The 26,751-nt window shown below is 33.5% G+C and overlaps 1 protein-coding gene across 1 annotated transcript in view; it reads left to right on the plus strand.

Moving 5' to 3' along the window:
* The window catches only part of USH2A (usherin), a 691,295-nt gene that overhangs the window by 86,667 nt on the left and 577,877 nt on the right, over positions 1-26,751 (plus strand). Inside the window, exons 9-10 of the mRNA XM_072814508.1 lie at positions 10,726-10,921; positions 14,055-14,185. Coding sequence (XP_072670609.1) covers positions 10,726-10,921; positions 14,055-14,185 — 327 coding nt within the window. The remainder of the gene's footprint in view (positions 1-10,725; positions 10,922-14,054; positions 14,186-26,751) is intronic.

Below are 26,751 nucleotides of genomic sequence, written 5' to 3' on the forward strand. Positions count from 1 at the left end.
GAAGACATTTTCTTCTTTCTTCCTTCAAAGACACATAATGGTAATTAAAGATTGTTGGATAAGTGACTGAATAAATATGAAATTCATATTTTCTCTGTAAAATTGAAGGTATTCATAATAGTGGATCAAAGCTGAGAGTAAGGAGTGTGGGTTGGTAGAAATGCTTTTGAACTTGTGGATTATTTTTTGGCAGATTGCCTTTACTAGTCTGTAATGGTAACAAAAGAGCACTATTCCAATTTAATGATCCAAAAGACAGAAATACCACTGTGTACTATTAGAATATAATGTAATAAAATAGATTTTCATTAGTGTCTTCTAGATTCACTGATTGTTCTATGCCTATCCTATCTGAATATGTCCAAGTGTTTGGCTGCAACTTCATGGAGTTGATTAGTAGCCCTTAAGAAGCTATCAAAATGAAAGCAGTTAAATGAATCAGTAATAAAGGTCCTCAACTCTGATATACCCATTTTCTATTCTTATAATTTGAGCACTCAGGGACATAACAGGAGGAATCCAGTTGTTATAAAAGAAGTATATAATTGATAGTGACAAATGATCAACTGGAGATTGGGAAAAACATTAAGTAGAATACCATCTGGTTCAGAAACTTCATAAAATACACACAAATGTTATTGCACTTCATTTATTTTATTTATTTGTTTTTAAAGATTTTATTTATTCATGAGAGACACAGAGAGAGAGAGAGAGGCAGAGACACAGGCAGAGGGAGAGGCAGGCTCCATGCAGGAAGCCCGACGTGGGACTCAATCCCGGGTCTCCATGATTACACCCTGGGCCGAAGGCAGGTGCTTAAACTGCTGAGCCACCTAGGCGTCGCTGTTATTGCATTTTAAATAAAACTTTAGAAGTCCTCGATAGAAAAGATAGAAAAAAATCGGGAGATTTCAAAAATTTACTCATAATTCTCATAATTTACTCAACAGTTACTCATACTTCTATTTTGTCATGGTTCTCTGGGACCCCTGTATAGAAGAGGAATTGTATAAAGTCACAATTATGAGACCAAAAATTTAAGTTTCATGAAATTTTATAATCAAAGAAGACTACAAAGTATTGCTTGAATTTTTATCTCTTGCAACTTACACTAAATGAGAGTGACACAGCATCATCCTTAAGATCAAAGGCCAATGTATCAGTGTGTCATTTAGCTCTAGATATTTATTTATTTATTTATTTATTTATTTATTTATTTATTTATTATTTATTTATTCATTTATTCATTCATTTATGATAGACATAGAGAGTGAGGAGAGGCAGAGACCCAGGCAGAGGGATAAGCAGGCTCCATCCCGGGAGCCCGACATGGGACTTGATCCTGGGATTCCAGTATCCCGCCCTGGGCCAAAGGCAGGCGCTAAACCGCTGAGCCACCCAGGGATCCTCAGCTCTTTATCTTTTAAGTTAAATTTCACAACAGAAATTTGACTGTCATTTCTCAAAATCCTTATTAATCTCACTGTTTGGACATATTTATATCTGTAAAAAATTCACACTGTTTGCTGGTAATTCATAAACTCAGACTACATTGTACTTGAAAAGATAATCATTTTCTCTGTAGTATCTTACTGATCTGTGTATAATTTAAAACTGGAACATTTTAATTTTCTTAGCTTTTCTTAGTGAAGTGTTACATGAAAATTGTGTATAATTTTCTTGTAACTATCCATGCAGTTGCATTTTATTTGCCCTCAATTTTTTAATACATTAGTAATAAATGCACCCTGGGGAAAAAATAAACTTTACAAAGTAAAAGTCATCTATAACTCTACCACCCATAGATAACCTCGGCAAATGCTCTAAGTTTATATCTTACAGATCTTTTATTATTGTTATTACAAATCTGTATCATCTCTCTCTGTCTTCTACTTTTTTTTTTTTTTTTTTGGTTCTCTCTGTCTTCTTAAAGAAGTTCTATATCTGTGTCCACAGATGAATCCTCCTCTCTAAAAAATAGGATTGTACTTTAGATGTTATCTTTAACTTCGTTTTTAAATTCAAAATATATTATGATTACTCATCTATATTTATACTTAGGAATTATTTTGTTTCACATTTTTATTTATATTAAATACTCTATTGTAGAAAACTCCAAATACATAGAAAAATGTCTTATATGGATCCAACAAAAAAATGAATAAAAGATTTTTGCTTACATTTCATACTAATTTGGAGAAGATGTCTGAATATTTCACACTATCTTCTCAAAATATTATATGTTATCTAGAAACAAAAACTCTACAAAATCTTAATATATCTCGAGGAGACTTCCAAAGGATATATTTCTATATCTTATCTCTCTCTTGTTATGAATTTCCATGTCTCGTAAGTATCAATGACAATTCAAAACTTAAAAGTGAAGCTGTAAAATAATTACTCATTATATTTCTTTGAAGATTTATGACATTTCCAAGCCATTCTCTTTTGGTCATTGTATCCTTTTCCTCACAATTTAAAAAAATCCTCAAATAGTTTTAAAAAATGTACTTTTTGAATTCCCACTGGAATTATTGGGTTCAATGGAGTGTCCTGGTGGGTGTGGATAAACTGCCCTCTTATAACTAGTGTCTAAACTGGCTTTTTCTACAAACTCTGCCACCTTAGTACTATAATATATTTAAAAAAAATTCAATTTGAGTGGAAAATGATAGCTATGCTGTTTTCTTTAATTAGAGATAAAATGTTACCAATATTTCTGCAGATTTTTATTGTCCACAGAAGGGAGGCTTTTCAATAACAGCTACCTGGTAGTAAAGTCATTCAATTAGGTCAGTGGCAAATTCCTTTTTGATTTTAAATGTTAAAAAAGCCAGGATTGTATCTTTGAAGCATTGATATAGTATTCAGTGTCATCTTACTTACAAGCCTTTTTGATAATGACTTTTAGGTTAACAGTAAAGATAAAATCTTAAATGAGGTTTATTTTTTAGATCACAACCAAAAAACAGAAGTGTCTTCATAAAAATATAAAAAGAATGCTTTTGCTGGATTTACTCCACTGACTCATGTAGGCAACATCCCAAACTCAAACAGGCGGCAGTTGCTTTGTAAAAGACAAACTGCATCTGTAATCAGTATGACAGGACCACAGATTCCATATCATCACTTCCACCACCTTTTATTCAAGAAAGCATAACTTGAATAATAAAAACACCATCATCAGGTGAGCAAAGTTATCAGTAAGAAGGCTTTGAAATGAAGTGAAAAAAATAGACTTCTGGCATTGTCTTGTAGCAAAATTTTGCATTTGGCCAAAGTTTTACAATGCGATAGACTTTTTAAAAAAAATTGGAAATGAGATTAATTGCATGGCTAATTGACCTGGGGAAGAGAACTTAATGAGCTCATTTCAAGCCAGGAACTCAGAAAGTGAGTTTTCATCTATTCTTCTATTTAACTAGTTAGAATATATCTCCCCCACAGTTAAACCTACTAGAAGAAGTGATAGTTATATGCTAATGATATCTGACGGCTCCTAGGAAATAAGTGTAGATAAGGCCTTCTCTGTAGTATAGCTACAGATGATAAAATTTACCAGAAGTGAAGTTTGGTCATTAATTACTCATAGCTCCATTATGTAGGCTACATTTTCTAAATCAGACCATGCACTGGAACATTTATGATCACAGGATCCTCTGTTAAATGTTATAGTTAGTATATCGCACAGGGGCAGTCTTATATATTGCTCGTGTCACTCAAATTTCAGATCAACACCAATGCTGGAAAAATCTCCTCTTCCTCCTTCCTCCTGCTCCTCTGTCTTGAAACTTCCGGAGTTCGAATTTGTGACATGTGCCAGGCTTTGTGTTAGGCATTATTTTAGTTTTTTTTTTTTGCATTATTTTAATAATACTGCTTATCCGTAGATTATTTTGAGTCAAAAATAAGTAAGATATTGAGTTGTCTTCCTTTTAGAGATGAGGAAACTGAGATTCACAGAAGTAAGGTAGATTCAAGGACTTCCTGTCCAATGACATTTTTCATGTTGCTTAATCTCTTTAACCCTCAGTTGCTCATCTATTAATAAAGTAGTAGACCATGTTGGCTGAAGGCTTACTATGTAACACTCTGCTAAGCACTTGGTCTTCACAGCAACCTGATGAGGCAGCTGTTACTACCCCCATGTTATAAATGAGAAAAATAAGTCTTAAAGAGGTAGAATTAATTATGTGAGAGCACAGGGCTAGCGAATCAGCAGACAGAAATCAGATGTGAGATATTTATATGACCCAAAGCCTAAATAAAGGATTCAGTGAAATAACCCATGTTAAACACTTCCTAGACGGCACAGCACATAGACAGTCTGCATTTCTGCATTTCATGTTACTAGTTACTAGTGGCAGCACCAGTAATTGAATTAAAATGTCTGACTTCAAGCTTATACCTAATATCTAACATTGGATTCTGTATAATTTGATTTACAAATAGTTGTTGCTGGTGAAAAATCTTAAAGAGGTCAGTTCCTCCACTTTAATTTTTTGGGGGCAAAGAGCCATAACTGATAGTATTCTGATGATTGCTACATTATCTTTCTTTTACAAAATGACTTTTGTAAGTTGTTTACTACAAATCATCTAATAACAGCCAATTCTGAAGTCTTAACATAAACCTTCCTCTTTATTCATTGTTCCCATTGTGCCCCTCTCTACATTTTCTGAAGAATGACTACTTTGGATATTCATGTTATAGTCACGTGAACTTTCAGTTAACAGCTCAGCAATTGTCTATTAAGCTTCTACTGTGTAAATGACAGAGAGTGCAAAAGTCAATAGCTTGCAATTCCTGGAAGATACATGTAAATCAACCAATAATTTTGGTTCAAAGTGATAGGCCCATGGTCAGGGTTTTGGGTGCTGTGGGAGAAGAGAAAAGGAGCAGCTATCCCAGCCCAAAGGGCAGGAAATGGTTTTGAGGAGAATCTTCATCGCTCCAAAAAAATATGATACAGGTTTTAAAAAATTGGCCAAAATGGAAGAGTGCATTCGTTACCAATTATTGGAATGCAGAACTACCAATGGGAAAATCATGTTCCCATTCTCATTTTCCTCTCTTTGTCTTTTGTTTTCTTTTTCCACAGCTAAGAAAAACTATATGCTTTCCACTAAAAATTTTGCAATACCATAAAATAATGACACATCGGACAAATTTGTATATATTTTTTCTTTCTGACTTTAAAAATATTAAGGGTGGAAATTGTTCAATTACAAACTAGTAGAGGAAAATAAATACCAGCAAACAATGGTTTTGATTCTAGTTTGTCCCAATAATGATTATGAAATATGTCAAATTGTTCTGAAATAGTGAATGTTTATTGCATAAAATAGTAAAAGGAAATAAACTTTGTTGTCCAAAATATCCAAATAGTTTTTAACATTCTTAAAAAAAAACAAATTGCAAAGGATCATTATTATGAATAGATATAGATAGAATATGAATAGAATTTTTTTAAAGATTGTATTTATTTATTCATGAGAGACACAGAGAGAGAGAAAGAGAGAGGCAGAGACACAGGCAGAGGGAGAAGCAGGCACCATGCAGGGTGCCCGACATTGGACTCAATCCTGGGTCTCCAGGACCATGTCCCAGGCTAAAGGCAGGCACCAAACTGCTAAGCCACCCGGGCTGCCCAGTAGATAGACTTTTTGAGACTACATGGTTTGATTCTCCTAATTCATAACTTGAATATGTAACTCTGAGAAAAATTGGGCACTTTCAGAAGTCACATTAAACATTTTACATCAAAAAATGAGGGGGCAAGAAAAATGATTTAGAAAATTTGTTTTGTATGTGTACAATATTTTTAAAAAGATTTCATTTATTTATTTTAAAGACAGAGAATGTAAGCAGTGGGAGGGATAGAGGGAGAAGGAGAGAATCTCAAGCTGACTGTGCTTAGCATAGATTCCCAATGTGGGGCTCAATCTCACCACCCTGAGATCATGACCTATGCCAAAATTAAGAGTCAGACACTTAACTGACTAAGCCATCCAGGTGCTCCTTGTACTTTAAATCTTATCTTAAATTAATTATACTTTATATACAATATAACTTGACAGCCTATAGTAGGTTTTTGGGTGTGTACAAAATAAGAATTTTCTTTCTGATCATTCAGATATTAAAATTAACTTGATAAGTTGAAGTACATACTGATTCTGCATTAAAATGTTAAGGTTTTATTTATTTTAATTTCTTTAGAAAAACATAGGAAAATCTAATTTATGAATATAAATGTAAAAATCCTGAATAATTTCAGCCATTATTTACCATTAATGATGTTGAGTTTATTCTAAGCATGCAAGCATAGATTCTAATTAACTTATTAACCTATGACAATTTGTCATTCAATAGGTTAAATGTTTAAATCAGGACCTTTAATAAGATTGGCAAATTATTTAATATTTTTTTTATATAAAAGCATCTTGTTATTTTGGAATTCATATTTTTTCTTTTGAATGATAATTTACTCAAGATAAATAGTCAACATCATTAGACAGGTTGTAACTTTAAAGACATTTCCATTAAATTCAAAAATAATATAAATATGCTATCATCATGATTATGTGATATATATTACCTGTTTTGCTAAAAATTTTGGCCTATAAAGTAGAAGTGAAGTAGAAGAAAATAGTAAAATATAAATATATATATTAAAATCTATGAACTAAGTCCTCATTATTTGATTGGCAAAAAGAAAAATGTACTTAGTATATAATAAGATATTTAAAATAAATAAGAAAAAACTATGCAAAGTACAAATGAAATTTTCTCAGAAAAGATTATATTTAACCAATAACCAGATGAAAAACATTTAGCTTTATTAGTAACCAAAGACATACATACTAAAACAGTGATTAATATTTTTCTTAAAATCATGAAGGGATAATAATAGTTTTAAGTTGAACAGAATATAAAATGAACATTCTCAGGTATTCTGGTAGTGGGACTATAGATGAATTTAATTTTTCCAGAAGAAATTTGGCCATATATTTTTTAAAGATTTTATTTATTTATTCATGAGAAACAGAGAGAGAGAGAGAGAAGGCAGAGAGAAAAGCAGGCTCCATGCAGGGAGCCTGTCATGGGACTCCATCCTGGGTCTCCAGGATCACACCCTGCCTGGGCTTAAGGTGGCGCTAAACTGCTAAACCACCAGGGCTGCCCAATTTGGCCATATTTAATAAAAACCTTTAAAAATATTTACTTTGCACAATTCCAATATACATCGATTTCAGTTACTATAGATAGATAATACCATGGTTCAACAAAATGGTTCAAATATTCTTATTATGGTATATTAACTGTGAGCAATTGCATAAAGTACAAATTTAGCTGCTGGCTCTTCAGTCTACAAATTACTGCAGAAACAATGAATGCATATTGTGATCAGTGACTCACTGTGACTCTTCTCTCAAAGTCAATTGGGGATTGGTCAGTGCACATCCATTCAAAGAAGCTTATGTTGTGCTGCTTCCTAGTCTGTCCGTAATAAACCCATGTGACGTTTCAGAAACATAAATTAAAAAAAAAAAAGGAATTGAATATTTCTTTCTTCACAGCAGAAATGGCTGTCCAGTGCAGCCATTTGAAAAATTTTATAAATGCAGCTGGAGCCACTCAACAAAGGATAACTTAAAAATGAGGACAGTGAAAAAAAAAAAGAAAAAAAAAATGAGGACAGTGGTTATGAGGAATAGAATAAAGATGACAGTGAAAGCACAAATATTGAAATGATGGAAGTCCAAACTTCCATACTTACAAAACAATATAACCCTTCACCAAGGCCTAGGCACGATGCTTGCTCAAAATGGAAAGTTATAGGATAAGAAAACAAGCAAGATTCCAGCTACTCGGGATCCCTGGGTGGCGCAGCGGTTTAGCGCCTGCCTTTGGCCCAGGGCACGATCCTGGATACCCGGGATTGAATCCCATGTCAGGCTCCCTGCATGGAGCCTGCTTCTCCCTCTGCCTATGTCTCTGCCTCTCTCTCTCTGTCTCTCTCTGTGACTATCATAAATAAATAAAATTTAAAAAAATATTTAAAAAAAAAAGATTCCAGCTACTCATTTTTTTTACAAAGAAATGCAACAATTTAATACTCAAAGTTTCAAATGTTAACTTAAAGCCTACTAAATGCTAGTCTGTTATAATTTTTGTTTCCTTTCATATTTATAACTGACAGTAAGAACATTTTTATAGTTTTACCTTCACTTTTTCCTTCTTTGATGTTTTCCTTTCTTTTTGCTGATCCAAGTTTCTGACCTATATAGTATTTTCCTTCTTTCTAAAGAACTTTTAACACCTCTTGCAAGAAAATTTTACTGGCAACAAATTTCAATTCTTGTTTGAGAAAGTTTTTATTTCTACTTCACTTTTGAAGGATAATATTGCAGGGTACAGAATTCTAGGTTGGTGGCTTTCTTCTCTCAACACTTAAGTATTTTGCTCTGATCTCCTCTTACTTGCATGGATCTGAGGAGAAGTTAGATATAATTCTTACCATTGTTCTTCCACAGGTTAGGTGCTTTTAAAACACTGGCTTCTTTCAGGATTTTTCCTTTATTTTGATTTTCTGTAGTTTGAAAATTACGGGCCCAGGTATAGATTTTGTTGTTTTGTTTTGTTTTTGTTTTTGGTATTTATCCAACTTGGTATTCTCTAAGCTTCCTGAATCTGTGGTTTGGTGTTCAACATTAAACTGGAGAAATTTTCAGTCATTATTTCAAATATTTATTCCATTCCTTTCTTTCTTCTTGTTATTCCTATTATGTGTATAACTTCTAGTTGTCCCACTGTCAGATTGTCTGTTTTGTTTTTTCAGTTTTTGTTCTCTTTGCTTTTCAGTTTTTGAGGATTCTATTGATGTATCATCTACCTCAGAAATTCATTCTTCAGCTGAGTTGAATCTGTTAATGGGCTCATCAAAGATGTTCTTCATTTCTGTGTGATCTCTGACATTTCTTTTTCTTTTTTTTCTTAGAATTTCCATCTATCTGCTTACATTGCCCATTCATTATTCTTGCATGCTGTCTACTTTATCCACTAAAGCCATTGGCATTTTATTTTATTTTTTAAGATTTTATTTATTTATTCATGAGAGACACAGAGAGTGAGGCAGAGACACAGGCAGAAAGAGAAGCAGGCTCCTCGTGGGGAGCCCAATGTGGGACCTGATCCCAAGACTCTGAGATCACACCCTGAGCCAAAGGCAGATGCTAAGCCACTGAGCCACTTGAGCATACCAAAGCCATTGGCACTTTAGACATAGGTATTTTAAAGTCCTGGCCCTAAAAATGCCAACATTCTTTACATATCTGATTCTGATGCTTGCTCTTTCTTTTTGAATTGTGCAGGTTTTTGTTGTTATTGTTGTTCTTTTTTGTTTTCTTCTCTTTGTTTTTTGGTTTTGGGGGATTTTTTTTTTTTTTTTTTTTTGCCTTTAGTGTTCCTTGTAATTTTTTCTTCATAGATAGATGATGCACCTGGTAAGAAAAAAAAGAAAAAGAACTGCTATATACAGGCCTTTAACAATGTGGTGAAGTGGGGGGGAAGCACATTATAGTCCAACGATTAGGTCTTAGTCTTTTAGTGAGCTTGTGCTTCTAGACTGTGAACTTCACATGTGCTTCTCTGTCTCTCCTACCCATAGGTGGAAAAAGATGACTAGAGTGGGCTGGGGTTAGGTATTTCCCTTCCCTAAGTTAGTTAGGCTCTGATAATACCCCAGCAGGTTAGGCTCTGGTTCACTAATTTCTCCTGAGGGCAGATATTATTAAGAAGAACAGTGAGCACTGATTATTTCAAAATGGTTTCCTCTTTCTACCAGAAGCACTAAGAAATTTTCTCCTGATATTTGCAATAAGAACCTGGCCCAACTCCTGGAAGTAAATCTCACAAAATATTGGGAGCCCCCATTATAACTAGGTCCCTGTGGAGTCTTCAATTTTCAGACTCATTCCTACCAAACCTCCAGCAATTTGTTAGTACAGTTAAATTTTGTCCTCCCCAGAATTGGTTCCCATGGAAGCTTCTGCTTGTGAGTTGTTGCTTTTGTCACTGAGACTCTCTGTTATCCGTCAATCTGTCCTTCCAATCTTGGGAACTGTTTGTCCTATTTTTATTCCTTTAGAGATCTAAGGAGTTATAGATTTTTCAGTCTATTCAGTTTTTTACTTGTTAGGATAGAGTTGGTCCCCAAGCTCTTTATTGTGGAACCCCAAACTGGAAGCCAAGTTTTAATATTTTGACAAAAAATAAAGGTTATGGCAAAATCATAACTTTTCCCATTGGTTATTAAGATAGTTTTGTGGGGGATCCCTGGGTGGCTCAGCGGTTCAGTGCCTGCCTTTAGCCCAGGGTGTGATCCTGGAGTCCTGGGATGGAGTCCCACGTCGGGCTCCCGGCATGGAGTCTGTTTCTCCCTCCTCGTGTCTCTGCCTCTCTCTCTCTCTTTCTCTCTCTATCATAAATAAATCTTTAAAAAAAAAGATTGTTTTGTGGTTTCAGCTCGCATGGGCACTTACCATTTAAATATTACCTGCCTATAAAATGCTTACTTCTGATTTATAAAACATTTTTTTCAAAAACAATAGTTGCTGGCTGTTAACTCTTTGATATTAGTTTTATATCTAATGAAATGCCTGTTACAGAAAAAAAAATCACAGCTTTATATTTCTTTATTGTTCTGTTCCTTTATTGTTTCAGTGTGATCATTGCTTGCCTCTTTATAATGATAAGCCTTTCCAACAAGGTGACCAAGTTAATGCCTTCAATTGTAAACCCTGTCAATGCAACAACCATTCCAGGAGCTGCCATTACAACATCTCAGTGGACCCATTTCCATTTGAGCACCACAGAGGAGGTGGAGGGGTCTGTGAGGATTGTGAGCATAACACAACAGGTAACTAGCCAATCATAGATAACAAATAACCAAGGGTGATTTGGCCTTTGAGGCCCATGTGTTTTATCCAATGCATGTCATTTTAAATTATGTTATTGCTATCTTATGTAAGAAAGTGTTTTGATACTGCACTATATGATTTCATTTACATAGAATTTCAGAAACAGAATAAATGAGCTAAGGAAAAAAGAGAGAGAAAAACCAAGAAGTGGACTCTTAACTATAGAGAACAACCTGATGGTGATCAGAGGGGAGGTAGGTTGGGGGCATAGTGAAATAGGTGATGGAGATGAAGGAGCACACTTATGAGGAGCACCCGGTGTTGTAGGGAAGTGTTGAATCACTCTATTGTACACCTGAAACTAATAGTAGTATGTTAGCTAACTGGAATTTAAATAAAAACTTAAAAATGATACTGTTAGGTTAGAAAACAAAAACTTGTTCATTAAACTTTCATAAATCCAAATAATCAGGTAGTTTTCAGAAATAACACTCTAATCTCAACTATAGCTTTTCAGGAAAGTTCTATTTTTTTAAAAATATATGGGATTTGATTAAAGTATATTTTGAAAAACACAAGAATTGTTAATTTGAGTATGTATAGTATATTAAGTTTCCTGTGTGACCTTGATCTTCCATTACATCTGGATTTTTGTGTAGTGATGTTTATGTTTATTCAGATTTGTCATGGATCCTGGTAATCTGGGACCACTCTTTTAAAAAAATGCTAATTAAATGCACAAGATGGGGATGCCTGAGTGGCTCAGTTGGTTAAGTGGCTGCTTTCAGCTCCAGTCATGATCTCAGGTTCCTGGGATGGAGCCCACATAAGGCTTTCTGCTCTGCAGGGAGTCTACTTCTCCCTCTTCCTCTGTTTCTCACTGCCCTGGTTGCTCATACTCTCTCTCTGTTTCTCAAATAAATTAAAAAAAAAACATAAAATAAAACAAATGCACAAGATTATTATCAAAGTCTTATTCTAAAAGCATACATTATTTTGACTCTTCATCAAAAATTACTGTTTTCTGAAGGGCTGGTATATTAAAAGCAGAACTAGACATCGTCTCAATTTTAAAATATAATGGCCCAAGTCTGATGGGTTTGAAAGTGTACCACTCTGAAGCTTTAATGGATTTATTAGATAATTATTTTTTGAAGATTTTATTTACTTATTTGAGAGATAGAGTGTGGGAGCACAAGCAGGGGGAGGGGCAGAGTGAAGAAGTGAGAGGGAAGGAAATTAGAGCAGTAGTGACAGAGGTCTCTAGTAAGAAAAACAGATGTGCAATGGCCTAGAGGAGAGAGAAACATGGCACCCTGAAGGAGTTGATGGGAGGACAAATGGAAGATTGTATGAGAAGATGCTAAGAAGTAATGCAGTGGCCAGATCTAGAAGGCTCTATGAACCATGATAAAGGGTTTGGCTTCTATCCTCAGGTTAATAAATGCCACTTGAAGGTATTTTATAAGAATATATAAGTTCTATGTTTTTGAAAGACACATCTGGTTATAATAAAGTGGAGAATAGACTGGACAGGGCCAAATGTGGTTTGGGATACTATGGTTCCATTTAAGAAATAATGCTGGAGTAATTTAAGGTGGTGTGGATAGAGAGAAGTGGATCCAAGAGGTAGGTGGAATGAAAAGTGGCAGCATTTTCTGGTAAAGAGTAGGGTGTAGGTAAGGGAAAAAAAAGAGTCAAGACTCCATCCTAACATCCCAATTTGAGCAACAGGGTTAATGTTGGTGCCAGCCATTGAGAGAGTAAACACAAGAGAATCAAAGCTTAGAGAGAAGATGGCATGTTCTGTTTTGCCATTAGTGTTTCCAAGAGACAGGAAAAAATCCTGTGCAATTGGAAATAGTTCTGAAACTCTTTTCTTAAGAAAAAGCTTTTTGTGATGCATCAGAATAGATCAGTATCATCAATACACTTTAGGGGCGTCTTATGCTTGCCACAATTTGTAAGTGCATATTTATTCTTGTAATTATTTAATTAGAACTCATCTTACCCAATAGATTGTAAGATAGCTCTGTGAAAGGGGTATGATGTATATTTCACTTGCTACTGTATTCCTCAGCATTTAGCAGTGTCTGAAGCATGATTATCACTCAATAAATATTCACTGAATGATAAAAAAGAAGAAATTTCTAGATTACAGATAGAAATTTGTGAGTCATCATCATATGCAAATATAAATATTCTAGAAATATTACAAACTCACTTAATTTTTAATTAGTTCATGGTCAATATCTATCTGAATGTGTTTTTCACTTGATTAAGTTATTTCTATAGTCTTCTAATATTGAGCCAATCTCAGCAATGTTTGAACAGAGAGTTTAAGGGGGAATTGATAGTCTTGAGTTTTCTTTCAGCTTCTTTCTGTGGTCTTATATGCTACTCACATTTACTTTAGAACTCCTCTCTCCCATAGTTTGGATTTTTTTCTTATATAAAGTAGCAAGAGAAAATTTCTAAATAATAAATTGTGAACTATAGGAATGACCTCATATTTCTAACATGTCAGGATATTCTACTATTTAATATGAAATTTATTTGGTATATCTAAACATAATCAATTTCTATTTTGCTATTTGAAATAAAAAATAATGGCCATAAGCAGCAGAAACATTTGCTTTTAATAATGTTAACTATGGAATAATAAATTAAATTTAAAACAGTATCCTTTTTTGAAAACAAGATTTAATTCTTGAAAAATATTTCTAATACTACATGCCTACTTGCTTCCAACTGTATAACCATCATCTCCTTCACATCTAAACATTTCTCATATTTGATTTAGATTAAGTGCCTAGTCCTAGAAATAAAGAAAAGTTTTAAGTTTAGAAACAAACTCTTTCACAGTGTATGGGCCCCAACAAAGCAGAGCTTTTTAGAAGTGTGGTATTATATAACAGATGGGAGTTTAATGAAGTAAAGCACAGTTTGTAACAGGTTCATTGTTTCATATGCTCTGGATCACTAAATTGGCAGGTAGAGATGAAAGGTGCATTAAAATGGACGTCCCGAAAATTATAGAATTCCCTCAAAGGAATACAGTCTTTAATTTTGAATTATGCAGCTGATTTTAATGAATTGGAAGTCATAAAGCATAACCTTTCTCCAACACAGGAAGGAACTGTGAGCTGTGTAAGGATTACTTTTTCCGGCCAGTTGGTGCAGATCCTTCCGCCGTGGATGTTTGCAAACCCTGTGATTGTGATAAAGTGGGCACTAGGAACGGTGACTTCCTCTGTGATAAGGTAGGTTTTCAATACTGAAGGTAAAGAATTGCCCGCCTTCAGAAACTAATTTGGGAGATGTTCTACGAGTGAAATTGAGGTCCATATATCAAGAGACCCTCTATGTGTGTGTTTGCTTTTCTAAGAGATGGTTGCTTTGGAAGTGTTCTTTTGCAACTTTTAATGTGAAGTGTAAGGCAATGTACCTGGTCCTTTGCATGTAAGAAAGGCTCATTCTGTTTTTAATTTTAAATTTGTCGAAAATACTGAGAGGGAAGTGATTTCAGGTAAACTAGGAAGTGAATTGAGTCTACGTCTTAGCATTATTGGTGAATTAATAAAAATGATTCTCCTCCCAAATTCCATAGAAGATAGTATACAAAGGTCACTTACATTTAGATCCAAATGGAAATTAAAATAGTAGCCCTACTTCTAAATTTCTTATTCCAGCCTTCTCTCTTAACAGTACAATGGGTTTTTATAATTTTATACATTTTTATTACTGACTTTTCAAATGTTGGTGTTTGACCTACATGAACCCAGTTCTAACTGACCTGGGCCTATATAGCATAGCCTACTTCGAGTCAGAAAAAGCAACTCTGTATCTAAATGTGTTATCTTCAGCTGGAGCTTTTTACCTGTTCTGATAATACTAATACGTAAAAATATATAAAGGGCATATTTACTTTAAAGAATCAATTCAGTGATTGTATTAATTTTTAATAATTACATATTCCCTTATAAATAATTGAGAATGCACTAGCTAGAAACGTAATCCCACAATCTAGTTCAAGAAAAAAAATAAGTTATAGCATGAAGATAACTAAGTTCAGGGCAAAATATATTGGTCTTATAACCTTCAGCATACATTCAAATCTGCTTTAACAAATAAAAGCCAAGTATAAAGTTGGCCAAAATAACGATTTGAAGAACTTCAGAGTGAGTTAATAAAAGAACATTATATATTTTTTTGGAAAGCTTAAGAGTAGAAAAATAACTAACAGATACTTTCTAAAAATTTTATTTTTTTATATTAAGGAACTAGTTTTTGAGAAAGTCATATTACAATTTTGCACATTTTGATCTGTAAAGACTGTCTTTACACATCTCCTCTTTACAAATCTGCCAAGAATATTCAGCATGGATATTTTTTGCTTGATACTCAAATCTCAGCCCAAAGATTGATATATCTTTTAAGATGTCGTCACTGCTCACACAGTTATAAACATATTCAAATTACTTTCTTTTACATTATTCCATATTACTTACATTAAACCATTTATGGAATTAATTTACTTTTTTGTCTTTTTCTGTCCAACACAAACAGAACAGTTTCAGTAATATAATGAGCACTCAATAAATATTTGTTTAAATAAATGCTGAGTGTCTGAAGTGAGATTCTGAGTACTGACCTCACAGTCAGATGATTATTTAGAATAGCTATTACAATATGAGCATTATATAAAATTTTCACTTAAATAATTTTTTTCCCTGAAAATTCAGGGTCAAGTAGCTTTGGTGTATACTACTGAAAAAAACTATGAACTAAAGTTCTACCTCCTGAGTCTCATTTACATGTCTGCTTCTAAAAAATATTCACTTCAAGTATAATAATATACCTATGGCAGACATAAAAATAATGTAAATTTTATACTATGCAAAAATTAACCAAAAGAAAGCAAGACTGACTATATCAATATCAGATAATGTGGAGTACAGACAAATAAAATTTCCAGCAACACAGAGAGATATTATGGATGATAAAAGGACCACTTAAGCAAGAAGACATAGAAATTCTAAATGTGTATGTACTAACTAGTAGAACTGCAATATATGTGAAGAAAAACTGAGAACTGAGAGGATAAAAATTTTAAAAAGTCAACATCTCCCTCTCAAAATTGATAGGAAAAAGAAAATTATCAAGAATATAGAATTCAACAATGTCTTCAACCAACAAGATCTCACATCTAGTGAACAGTTCACACAACAACAGCAGAATAAATATATAATACACATATAGAAGATATCCTGGGATATAAGGCAAGCTTCAATAAATTTAAAATAACTGAAATCATACAGAATATGTTCTTTGACACAATGGAATCAAAATAGAAATCAAACACAGGCAAACAAAAAATATCTCCAATCACTTGGAAACTAAACAACACACTTATAAATTATTCATGGGCCAAAGAGGAAGTCTCAAAGGAAATTAAAAAGACAGTGAACTGAATAGAGATAAAATATAAAATATTAAAATTTGTAGTTGCAGGTAAAGCAGTGATACAAGGGAATTTTATACCATTCAGTGCTTGCTTTCTAAAAGAGAAAGTCTCAAGTCAATAATCTGAACTTCTACTTCAGGAAATAAGAAAAAGAAGAGTGAAATAATCTCTAAGCAAACAGAATAAATGATATCATAAAGCTAGAGCAGAAATCAATAAAATTTAAACAAAAACAATGGAGAAAATCAATGAAGAAATGGAAAGATAAATGAAATTTACAAGCATCTTCTAAGACTGACAATAAAAGAGAAAACACAGATTACTAATAGAAATGAAACAAGAAGTATTGCTGCAGACCTTGCAGATATTACAGTATAATAAGGAAATAACTATCAACAACTCTGCACACATATATTTTACAACTTTGGTGAAATAGAGCACATTCTCAAGAAGTATAAATTGCCTATTCACCCAACATGAAATCAATAATTTGAATAGCCCTACAATTATTAAGGAATTTGAATTCATAATTTAAAATTTACAAAAAAACCCTCCAAACCCAGGTGGTTTCACTATAAAATTCTACCAAACATTTAGAGTAATTAACATGAGATATATATATGTGTGTGTGTGTGTGTATATATGTATATATGTATATATAATGTATATATATATACATTACAGCAAAATCAAAGAAGAAAGGTGACTTCTTAACGCATTCATGAATGTATTATCCTGATATCAAAACCAGACAAAGACAGTACATAAGAAGAAAAACACAGACAAATCTCCCACATGAATAGAGATGCCAAAATGCTTAACAAACATAGCAAATGGCTATTCAGCAATATTTTAAGAAGAATTAAACATAAAGACCAAGGTTGTTGTATTCCAGGAATGCAATGCTTGTTCAATATTTCAAAATCAAGTGATACATCTTATTCACAGGCTAAAGAAAAAAAATATATATGATCATAATAATGGATGCAGATATATTTAATGAAAGTCAGTACCCATTCCTGATAAAAACTCTCAGAAAACTAAGAACTTCAACTTCAAAATGAACTTCTACAAAACAGTACCTACTTGCAGCCGACATCCTCCTTATAAATGGAAAACTGCATACTTTCACCTAAGTGGGGAACAAGACAAGGTTGTCCATTTTCATTACTTGTATTCAACATAGCACTGGAAGGATTAGCCAGTACATTAAAGCAAGAAAAGGATATAAGAGGCAGTAAGGAAAAAAATAAAACTTTAACTTTGCAGATAACACAATGATCCAATAGAAAATCCTGATGAATTTACAAAAAAAACCCCAAAAACTGCTTCAGGAACTATTAAGTGAGCTCAATAAAATTGCAGGATGTAAGATCAACATACAAAAAATAAGCATATTTCTATAAGCTAGGAATTAATTTGCAGACATAAAAATAAAAATATAATACTATTTGTAATTGCTCAAAATGTACAGGATTTCTGTGCTAAATTCCAAAATATGCTGATAAAAGAAAGTAAAGAACATCTAAATAAATGGAGAGATATTCTGTGTTCCTCTGATGGAAGATTCAATACAGTTAAGGTATCAACATTTTTCAAAGTAATATACAAGTTATTATAGAAAATTCCTATCAAAATCCCAGGAAGAATTTTTTGTAGATATAGTAATAAGATGCTAAAATTTATATGGAAATATTATAAAATATAATATTTTAAAAATAATGTTCATAAATATATAGTATTTTAACTATTTTACTAATTAATATTTATATATTAAAGATAAAATATAGTATTAGCATATAAGTTTTAGTGTAGCTAAAATGATTTCAAACAGGAGAATAAAATGGGAGGAATCACTCCACCCAACTGCAAGGGTTATTGTGTAGTTATATTAATCAGAATTGTGTGGTATTGGAGTAAGGATAGACAAATAGGCCAATGTAATAGAATAGAGGAACAGATATAGTCCTACATAAATATGACTAACCAATTTTTGATGAAGATATAAAAGCAATTCAGTGGAGAAAGATAGTCTTTCAACAAATGATCCTCTAGTACTTGCATATTCACAGAAATGAACACAAAATGAATTACAGATTTAAATGTAAAATGTAAACAAATACAACTTAAAAAGAAAATTTGGGGGACATAAGACTTTTATTAAAGAGTCCTGAGATATGACACCACATATATAATCCATAAAAGAAAAATACTGATAAATTAGACCTCATCAACATTAAAATTTTTGCTCTCAGAAGAATCTCTTAAGAAAATGAAAAGGCAATAAGGAGGGAACTGAATGTATGGAGCCCTGGGTGGTATATGCAACTGATAAATCACTAAGTTCTTTCCCTGAAACTAATAATACACTCAATGCTACCTAAATTGAATTTAAATAAAAATAAAAAAAAGAAAATGAAAGGCAAATTACAGACTGAGAGAAATTTTTTGCAAACCATATATATAAGAAAGAAACATATCTAGAATATATAATGAATTCAGCATTTAGAAAATGACAAATGTAAAACACAAGTGCTATCTAATCAGAAAAGACCTGAAGAGATATATCACTGAACAGAATATGCAGATGGCAAATAATTTTAGGAAAAAACTTCAACATTTTCCATTAGAGACATGCAAATTAAGACTACAATTAGACATCACAATGCAACTATTATGGTAACTAAATAGTGACAATTCCAAATACTGGCAAGAATAAGAAGAAATTGGATCATATATTGTTGATGGGAATATAAAGTGGTCAAGACACTCTGAAAAATAATTTGAGAGTTTCAAAAGAACAAAATAGACATTTATCTTACCACCTAGCAGTTCCACTCCTGGGCATTCATTCCAGAGAAATGAATATTTATGTCTGTAAAATCCTGTACATATATTTTAATAGCAGCTTTATGTATAATAGTCAAAAAAAGGAAACAGTTAAAAAGTTTTTCAGTGGGTGAATGGGTGATCAACATGTAATACATCTATACCACAGAATACTACTCCGAAATACAAAGAAAAGAACCATTGACACACACAACTTGGATAGATCTCAAGGACATTATTCTAAATTAAAAAAAAAAGGCTGTCTCCAAAAGTGATATTCTATAGGATTCCATTTATGTAGTATTATCAAACAAAATTATAGGGATGGACAGATTAGCTGTTCCCAGAAGTTAGGGATGGTGAGGGAAAGGAGATGGACGTGAGTATAAGTGAATATCACAGGGAAGATCACTGTGGTGTTTGAACAGTTCTGCATTTTGATTGTGATGGTAGTTATACAAACATACACATGTGATAAAATGGCATAGAACCATACAGACACATTATACAAATGTCAAATTCATGGTTTTGGTAGTGTACTATAATTGTGTAAATGTAATCATTGGGGGAAAGTTAGCAAAGAGTATGTTACTTTTCTATACTATTTTTGCAGCTTCCTGTGCGCTTAAAATTATTTCAAAATAAAATTATATATATAAAAGAAAGACACAGATACAAAAAAAATAATCACATTGACATCATCAGGAACTAACATAGCTTGAAGACAATGGATAATTACCTTAAAAATTCCAAGGGAAGACATTTTGAAGGAAAATTCAATATGCACTTCTAATCAAACTATCACTTCAGTATTAGGTTAAACTCTCATTTTGTATTGATAGATGGTCAGTATGTTACTCATTAAATCCATATTAAAATATTTAATATACAAAATGAAAAAATACAAAACAAAGAATAACATGAAAAAAGAAATGATAGATAATTATGATCTAAATAAATGAAAGTAAAATATATTGTAAAATAATCTAGTGGTCTTTATGGTCTTGAATCATGCTTTAAGTAAATATTTGAGGATCTAACTATTTTTTAAATCAATTTTTTTGTTTTGTGATAAATAATATTTTTATGCCAAAATGGCAGTCAATTTTGTTTATATTGGGTATAAAGCTCAACCCATAGACAAAAAATAGAAGACAGAATGGCTATGAAATGAAAAAAAATACTATAAAATTGAATTTCTGTAGATGGAGAGATATAAATTTGGGGTTGATGAATTAAGAAGGAGAAATAGAAGAAACTTAACATGTATGTATGTCTCTATCTTTCAAGTAGAAAGTCAATTTATTATTTTTAGGTATGTTATTTAGAGTTCCAAAAAATAGCCAGTAAGAACTAAAAATAGTAATACAACCAAAAAACTTCAGTGAAAAACTGGGTACTTTCCTCCTAAGATCAATAACAAGACAACAGTGTCCCCTATTATCACTTCTATTCAACATTGTACTGCAAGTTCTAACCAGGAAACTTAGGCAAGAAAATGAAATAAAAGCCATCCAGATTAAAAAGGAAGAAATAAAACTACCACTGTTTACATGTAACATTATCTTGTAGGCAAAAAATTCCAAGGAATCCGTTAAAAAGCTATCGGAACTAATAAACAGCAAGGTTCTGCAAGGTTGCAGAATACAATATTAATATACAAAAATCAGTGGTATTTCAATGGACTTGCAATGAACAGCCTTGAAATTAAGAACACAACTTCATTTAAATAGCATCAAAAGAATAAAATACTTAGGAATATATTTAATAAAAGAAGTCCAAAGTTTACATTCTCCTATAATACAAAACATTATTGAAAGAAATTAATAAATAAGTGAAAAGACATCCTATGTTCATATATTAGAAGCTTAATATTGCTAATGCTCTACAAACTGATCTACAGATTCAACACAACCCTCTGAAAGCTCAACTGGCTTCTTTGTAGACATTTATAAGGACATTCAAGGCACTTAAGAATGGACAAAACAATCTTGGAAAAGAATAGAGATGAAAGACTCCCACTTTCTAATTTCAAAATTTACTATAATTTTGCAATTATCAAGACAGTGTAATGTAATTTAAAGAAATAGGTAGGGAACCCTGGGTGGCGTAGCGGTTTAGCGCCTGCCTTTGGCCCAGGGCGCGATCCTGGAGACCCGGGATCGAATCCCACGTCGGGCTCCCTGCATGGAGCCTGCTTCTCCCTCTGCCTGTGTCTCTGCCTCTCTCTCTCTCTCTCTGTGACTATCATAAATAAATAAAAATTGAAAAAAAAAATTTAAAAAAATAAAAAAAAAGAAATAGGTAGATACATACTTACATACATAGCTACAATAGATTTGAGAGTCTAGAAATAAACCCTCACTTTTATATTCAGCTGACTTTTGACAAGGGTGTCAGTGAAAAATAGTCTTTTCAACAAATAATCTTAGGACAACTGCATATGTATATGCAAAAGAATGAAGTTAGATCCCTACTTCATACTATCACAACATAGTCTTGTGTTTTTCAAAATATTAAATGTAGGTTTACCATATGACCCAGCACTTTACCTCCTTAGTATACACCCAAGCAAAATGAAAATATATATCCTCACATAATCTTATTCATAACATTCATGGCTTCTTTATTCATAATGATGAAATGTAGAAATCATCCAGATGTCCATTACCTGATAAACGGATAAAATGTGATATAACCCCTCAATGAGATATATTCAATGATAAAAAGAAAAAAAGCACTGACATATTACACCATGTACTTTGACTTAGGGGAAGAAGAGGGACAAGAAAAAAAAAAAGCCTTTTAAGAGATTCTTCTGTATAATCTTTTCCACGTACAAAAATCTATTAAAAATGCATAAAAGGAAAAACATGCTTTAAAATATTAACATTTTTTCTTTGTTTTGAAAACGTTTTTCCCTTTTTACTTTTTTCTCTCCCTAATTTCCTTTGTTAGTAATTTTTATTGTAAGATAGAAATAAAGAGAGTTTTCATTAAACCTGGTATGTAGACAGAGAGGAAATATAGCAAGCTAAATGTAGATACATTGATAGAACTTTGTGCATTTAAAAACTGCATATTATTGTCTATCTCTAAATTACATTCATATTTACCTTGATTTATATTATTTTCTCATACTCCAAGTACAGATACAAAGTGTATGGATTATTATAGGTGTGGAAATATAGTGTCAAGTACATCTTGGCTAAATAATAAGAGATTTCCAAAACATGTTTTTTGTCATTTTCAATGGGATAACAGAATACACACTAAAAAAAGTTGTTAACAATGTCAGGATTATAAACTGAAAAATTGAATTCAAGGACATTTAAAAAATTCATGCAATTGCAATCCTTAATAATATTAGGGAGGATACAAGGAAATTAGGCAGTAGTTCAAGTCTCATTTTGTTATAATAACTTAGGAAACAAGCCAGCCCCAAATGGCTTGAGTGACTGTGTCGTGCGCTCTGTGTTCTGGAAGGGAACTTTCCCTTTGGCAGTTGTCATTTGAAACTCAATCCAATCTCATAAGATATGGCATGTTTGCCTTATTCTTCCATAAGAAATGTTATAATTCTTCCTCATGTGAGTGCCAAGATTTTGAGAATGGCATGAAGTAATGCTCTGAGTCACTAAATCCTAAAAATACAGATGCCAAAGTTAAGACAGATAGAACATCTAAAGCATATTAATAGTATTAATATTAATAGAAGGGGAAATGGAAAAAAGTCATTACTATTATTGTGGAGTCCTTAATATAGAGTCCTTGGATCCCTGGACTACCATGGATAAATTTTAGGGCATCCATATATGTTTTTCAATTGTATGTAGTAGTGTGTCTGTGTATTTATTTGTTTATGTTTATTTGAGGGACGAGTTGTCAGTACCTTCATCAGACCCAAGAGCTGTACATGAGCCAAAAAAGATGAAAATTCTCTGTGTTGGGGAAAAGTAGGTCCACTTATCTTAAAACCAGCCTTGGCTATTAGCACAGATACATGTAATGCAAGTTTCTGGGGATATCACTGCACTTCCTTCTTGTTTCCTTTGAGCTCAGTGCATGAGTTGACATCTTTTCTGAGTCAGAGGTTGACTGTTCTTTCTTTTTTTCCTTATCTACTGTGACTTAAGTTTAGATGAAATAGAAATAGCCCCACACCTGGGTGATGCTTTTTAAAAAAGCATTCTGAGGTACTGGAGGAGGGTCTTAGAAATTATACTTAAAGTACATATGTAGAGAGATCCCAGTCTGCTCCTTATGCAAGGTGGGAACAAATTGGCTCCAATCTGCCCATCCACTGCCCCTGCCCTTCATATATTTGCTGATGTTCCTGGAGTACCTGCTACAGCCAACTAAATAGGTAATGCTGATGAGGTGAAAACACTTAAGAGAAAGTCCCTAGTATGACTCATGGCTTGAGAGATGTAGAACACATTCAAGAAACACACATTCAGTGCTTGGGATTTTCTACATCCCTTTTACCTTCTTTCTTTCTTACTTTGCTATGTTCTTGGACTGAGAAACAGACTTAATTAAGCTGCAACAGGCAAGACATGGGAGGCCACCCAGAACAGTTCTCAAATTTCTCATGTGTGTGTGAATATCTCAGAGGTCTTTTTAAAAGGTAGATTCTGATTCAGGAAGTCTGGAATGAGGACCTAGATTCTGCATTTGTAAAAGTCCCCAGGTGATGCCATTGTGCTGATCTTTGGACCACTCTTTAATAACCAAGTTGTTAAAACACTATCAAAGGTGCATATGCAAAAGAAGCTGGATGTGAGTGTGTGTGTGAGAAAGAGGGGATAAACATGAGTGTGTTCTTATGCACAAGTATATATAACTGGACAGGAATGGGCTTACTCTGTTCTATCTTCTGAATCCCATCTTAAAATCAAATAGGTTTCTAAGTTTCCCATATGACTGAGCCTCTGTTAAATTATAGTCAAATTGTACTCTAAGCTGTGTCCTCAGAATTAGAGAATCTAAACTAAGTGATTAAAAAAAATAAAAAAAAAACAGTAAGGGAATCTGAAAGTTGGCTGAAAACTGAAAATATAGTTGTAATTATATAAAAAGAAAGAAGAATGGTTGATGGTAATGCTCAATAAGGCATCAGTAGACTGCTGCAATAGAGCCAGAACAGAGAGAGATGATTAAGAGACATTAAAAAATAGATTAATAAGGCAGGAGACTAGGGGTTGAAATGAATTAGATGAAATGGAAAGGCATCAATGAAGGAAGTATTTCCAAGTCCGACCCAAAGAAGATGGAATCATGAGGAATAAGGACCCTACTCACGAAAATTGATTGTTCCGCCAGAGGGATAATTTTCAAGGAAATACATTAAAAAAATGGAGCAGACTATACTTTCTCTACATAATGTACCATTTCCTGCAGTTCATCAATGCTTTCTCATCTGCTCAGAACTAGGTATTTGTCATCAATTACCAAAACATGTCAAAAAGTCACTGTGTGAATTTTCCAGAAATATATTACCTTATATTTTGTGTTACCCACATATTAAGGTGTACAAATAGAAATAATGCACACTTCTTCAGCCTCTGAAAAGCTTGACCCTGAATAGTATGATGTATGGATATTGGCTATAAACATTAGGATGGTGAAGGGTATGAAAGATGGGAAGGTTGCCTAGAACTTAAAGAAAGACATGAAAACTTGGGCATAAGTTGTAGTCTCTCATTCAGAGACTTCAGGAGAGATGAGTAGTAATATTTCTCTTGCATCTGGAAAGCTGAGTATTAACTGTTTAACCTGAGAATGTAGAAGTTCAGATGCAAAGGATAGGAATAAAGATGCTAGGGTTTAAACGAGAAAGAAAGGGGAACATGGATCTGATCTATCAATAAAGGCTTCTACTGAAGGAGTTATGCAAGAAACAAGGTTATGACAAATTTCCTGGAGGTAAAGTGGATGGAGATATAACAGGTGAGGTTCCCACCTTCAGCCTAATTTGAGTTACATGTGTTTGAACACACCTGGCACCTCCTTGGGAATGAGCTTATCCCAAGGGCTACAGTATAAAAACTTGACCAAATAATAACATCCCAGGCACTTAGGGCTAGATTCAACAGTGAAAATGAAATTGGCAAGGATGTTAGGTAGTAATTAGATATTGATTTAATTAACACGTGTGGGGATAATATGCAAGATCCATTGCATTACTATCTGATAGGAGTTAGGATAACCTAAACAGATGTAACAAATAGACCCCCAAGTTACTAGTGGTCCAAACAATATAGGAGTTTATTTTCTGTGCATTTCACCCCTCCAAGGGAGCTGTTCCAGTTTAGTTGGTGGTGTTCCTCCAGAAGACAGTTCAGGGTCATAACCTACTTCCATTGCGTGGCTCTGCCTTCCTCTAAAAAAGGAAAAGATAATGTGGAGAAACAACTGTCACCTTTTGAAGGTTTTGGTCCAAAAGAGGCATACATCCCTTCTGTTATTTTGTTGGTAAGAGCTAGTTCCATGGCTACACTAGTTACATGGAGGGCTAGGAAAATGTTGTCCCTGGTTAGGGAGACACTTCCTAACTACAACTGTGTATTAGGAAAGAGGAGAATGGATATTGATGGAGAGCCAGCCATTTCTATTTAGAGCTCACATGACAGAAATAGCCCAAGAATGGGAAGGGCGCTCTCTTCTATGTGCAGAACTCATTGACTTCTGTTTAATGAAAACCCTGAGAATATAGCACCTCATCAGCACCTTGGGATTACCAGACCATCAATATTGGAAGAAGGTCTGCTTGGGAGTGGACCTTGTTCAAGGCAGAAGTTGGAAGTCTGCTAAAACTGTGCCAGCACCTGTCAGCAAAGGAGGTTTGGATCTAGATGGAAGGAGAACCAGCTTGCATGCAAGGTGAAAATACTTGTTCATGAGTACGTGTGAGAGAGAAGCCCCAGGGACAAGTGGATGAGAAGATAACTATGGCCTTTCTAGGTGCTCCCAGCTGAGGAGGCAAGTATAAAGAACAATAGTGCATCAAGGATGCTTAGGGACTATAGATTTTGAAGGCGGTTTTGGGAAAGGAGAAAAAATAAGTGGGAAGTATCAGAAAAGGAGACAGAACATGATAGACTCCTAACTCTGGGAAACGAACTAGGGGTGGTGGAAGGGGAGGTGGGCGGGGGGTGGGGGTGACTGGGTGACGGGCACTGGGGGGGCACTTGACGGGATGAGCACTGGGTGTTATTCTGTATGTTGACAAATTGAACACCAATAAAAAATAAATTTATTAAAAAAACACAAAATATGAGTATTTTAAGACTTAGCAAGGGCAACCACCGTAGGATGGCAATATGTGTGCGTGTGTATTGTGTGTCTGTGCGTGTGTATCTTCTTGGGGTTATGATTAAAAGGTGAAAACATTTATTTCAATATCAGTATACACAAAGGTATGGTAAGTTTATTTTTAAAAATACTCGATACATCACTGACCCTTTGTGTGTTTGTGTGTGTGTGTGTGTGTCTGTGTGTGTTTATGATACTAATTCATGCAGGACAGAT

Source organism: Canis lupus, chromosome 38 (assembly GCF_048164855.1).
Source record: "Canis lupus baileyi chromosome 38, mCanLup2.hap1, whole genome shotgun sequence".
NCBI lineage: Eukaryota > Metazoa > Chordata > Mammalia > Carnivora > Canidae > Canis > Canis lupus.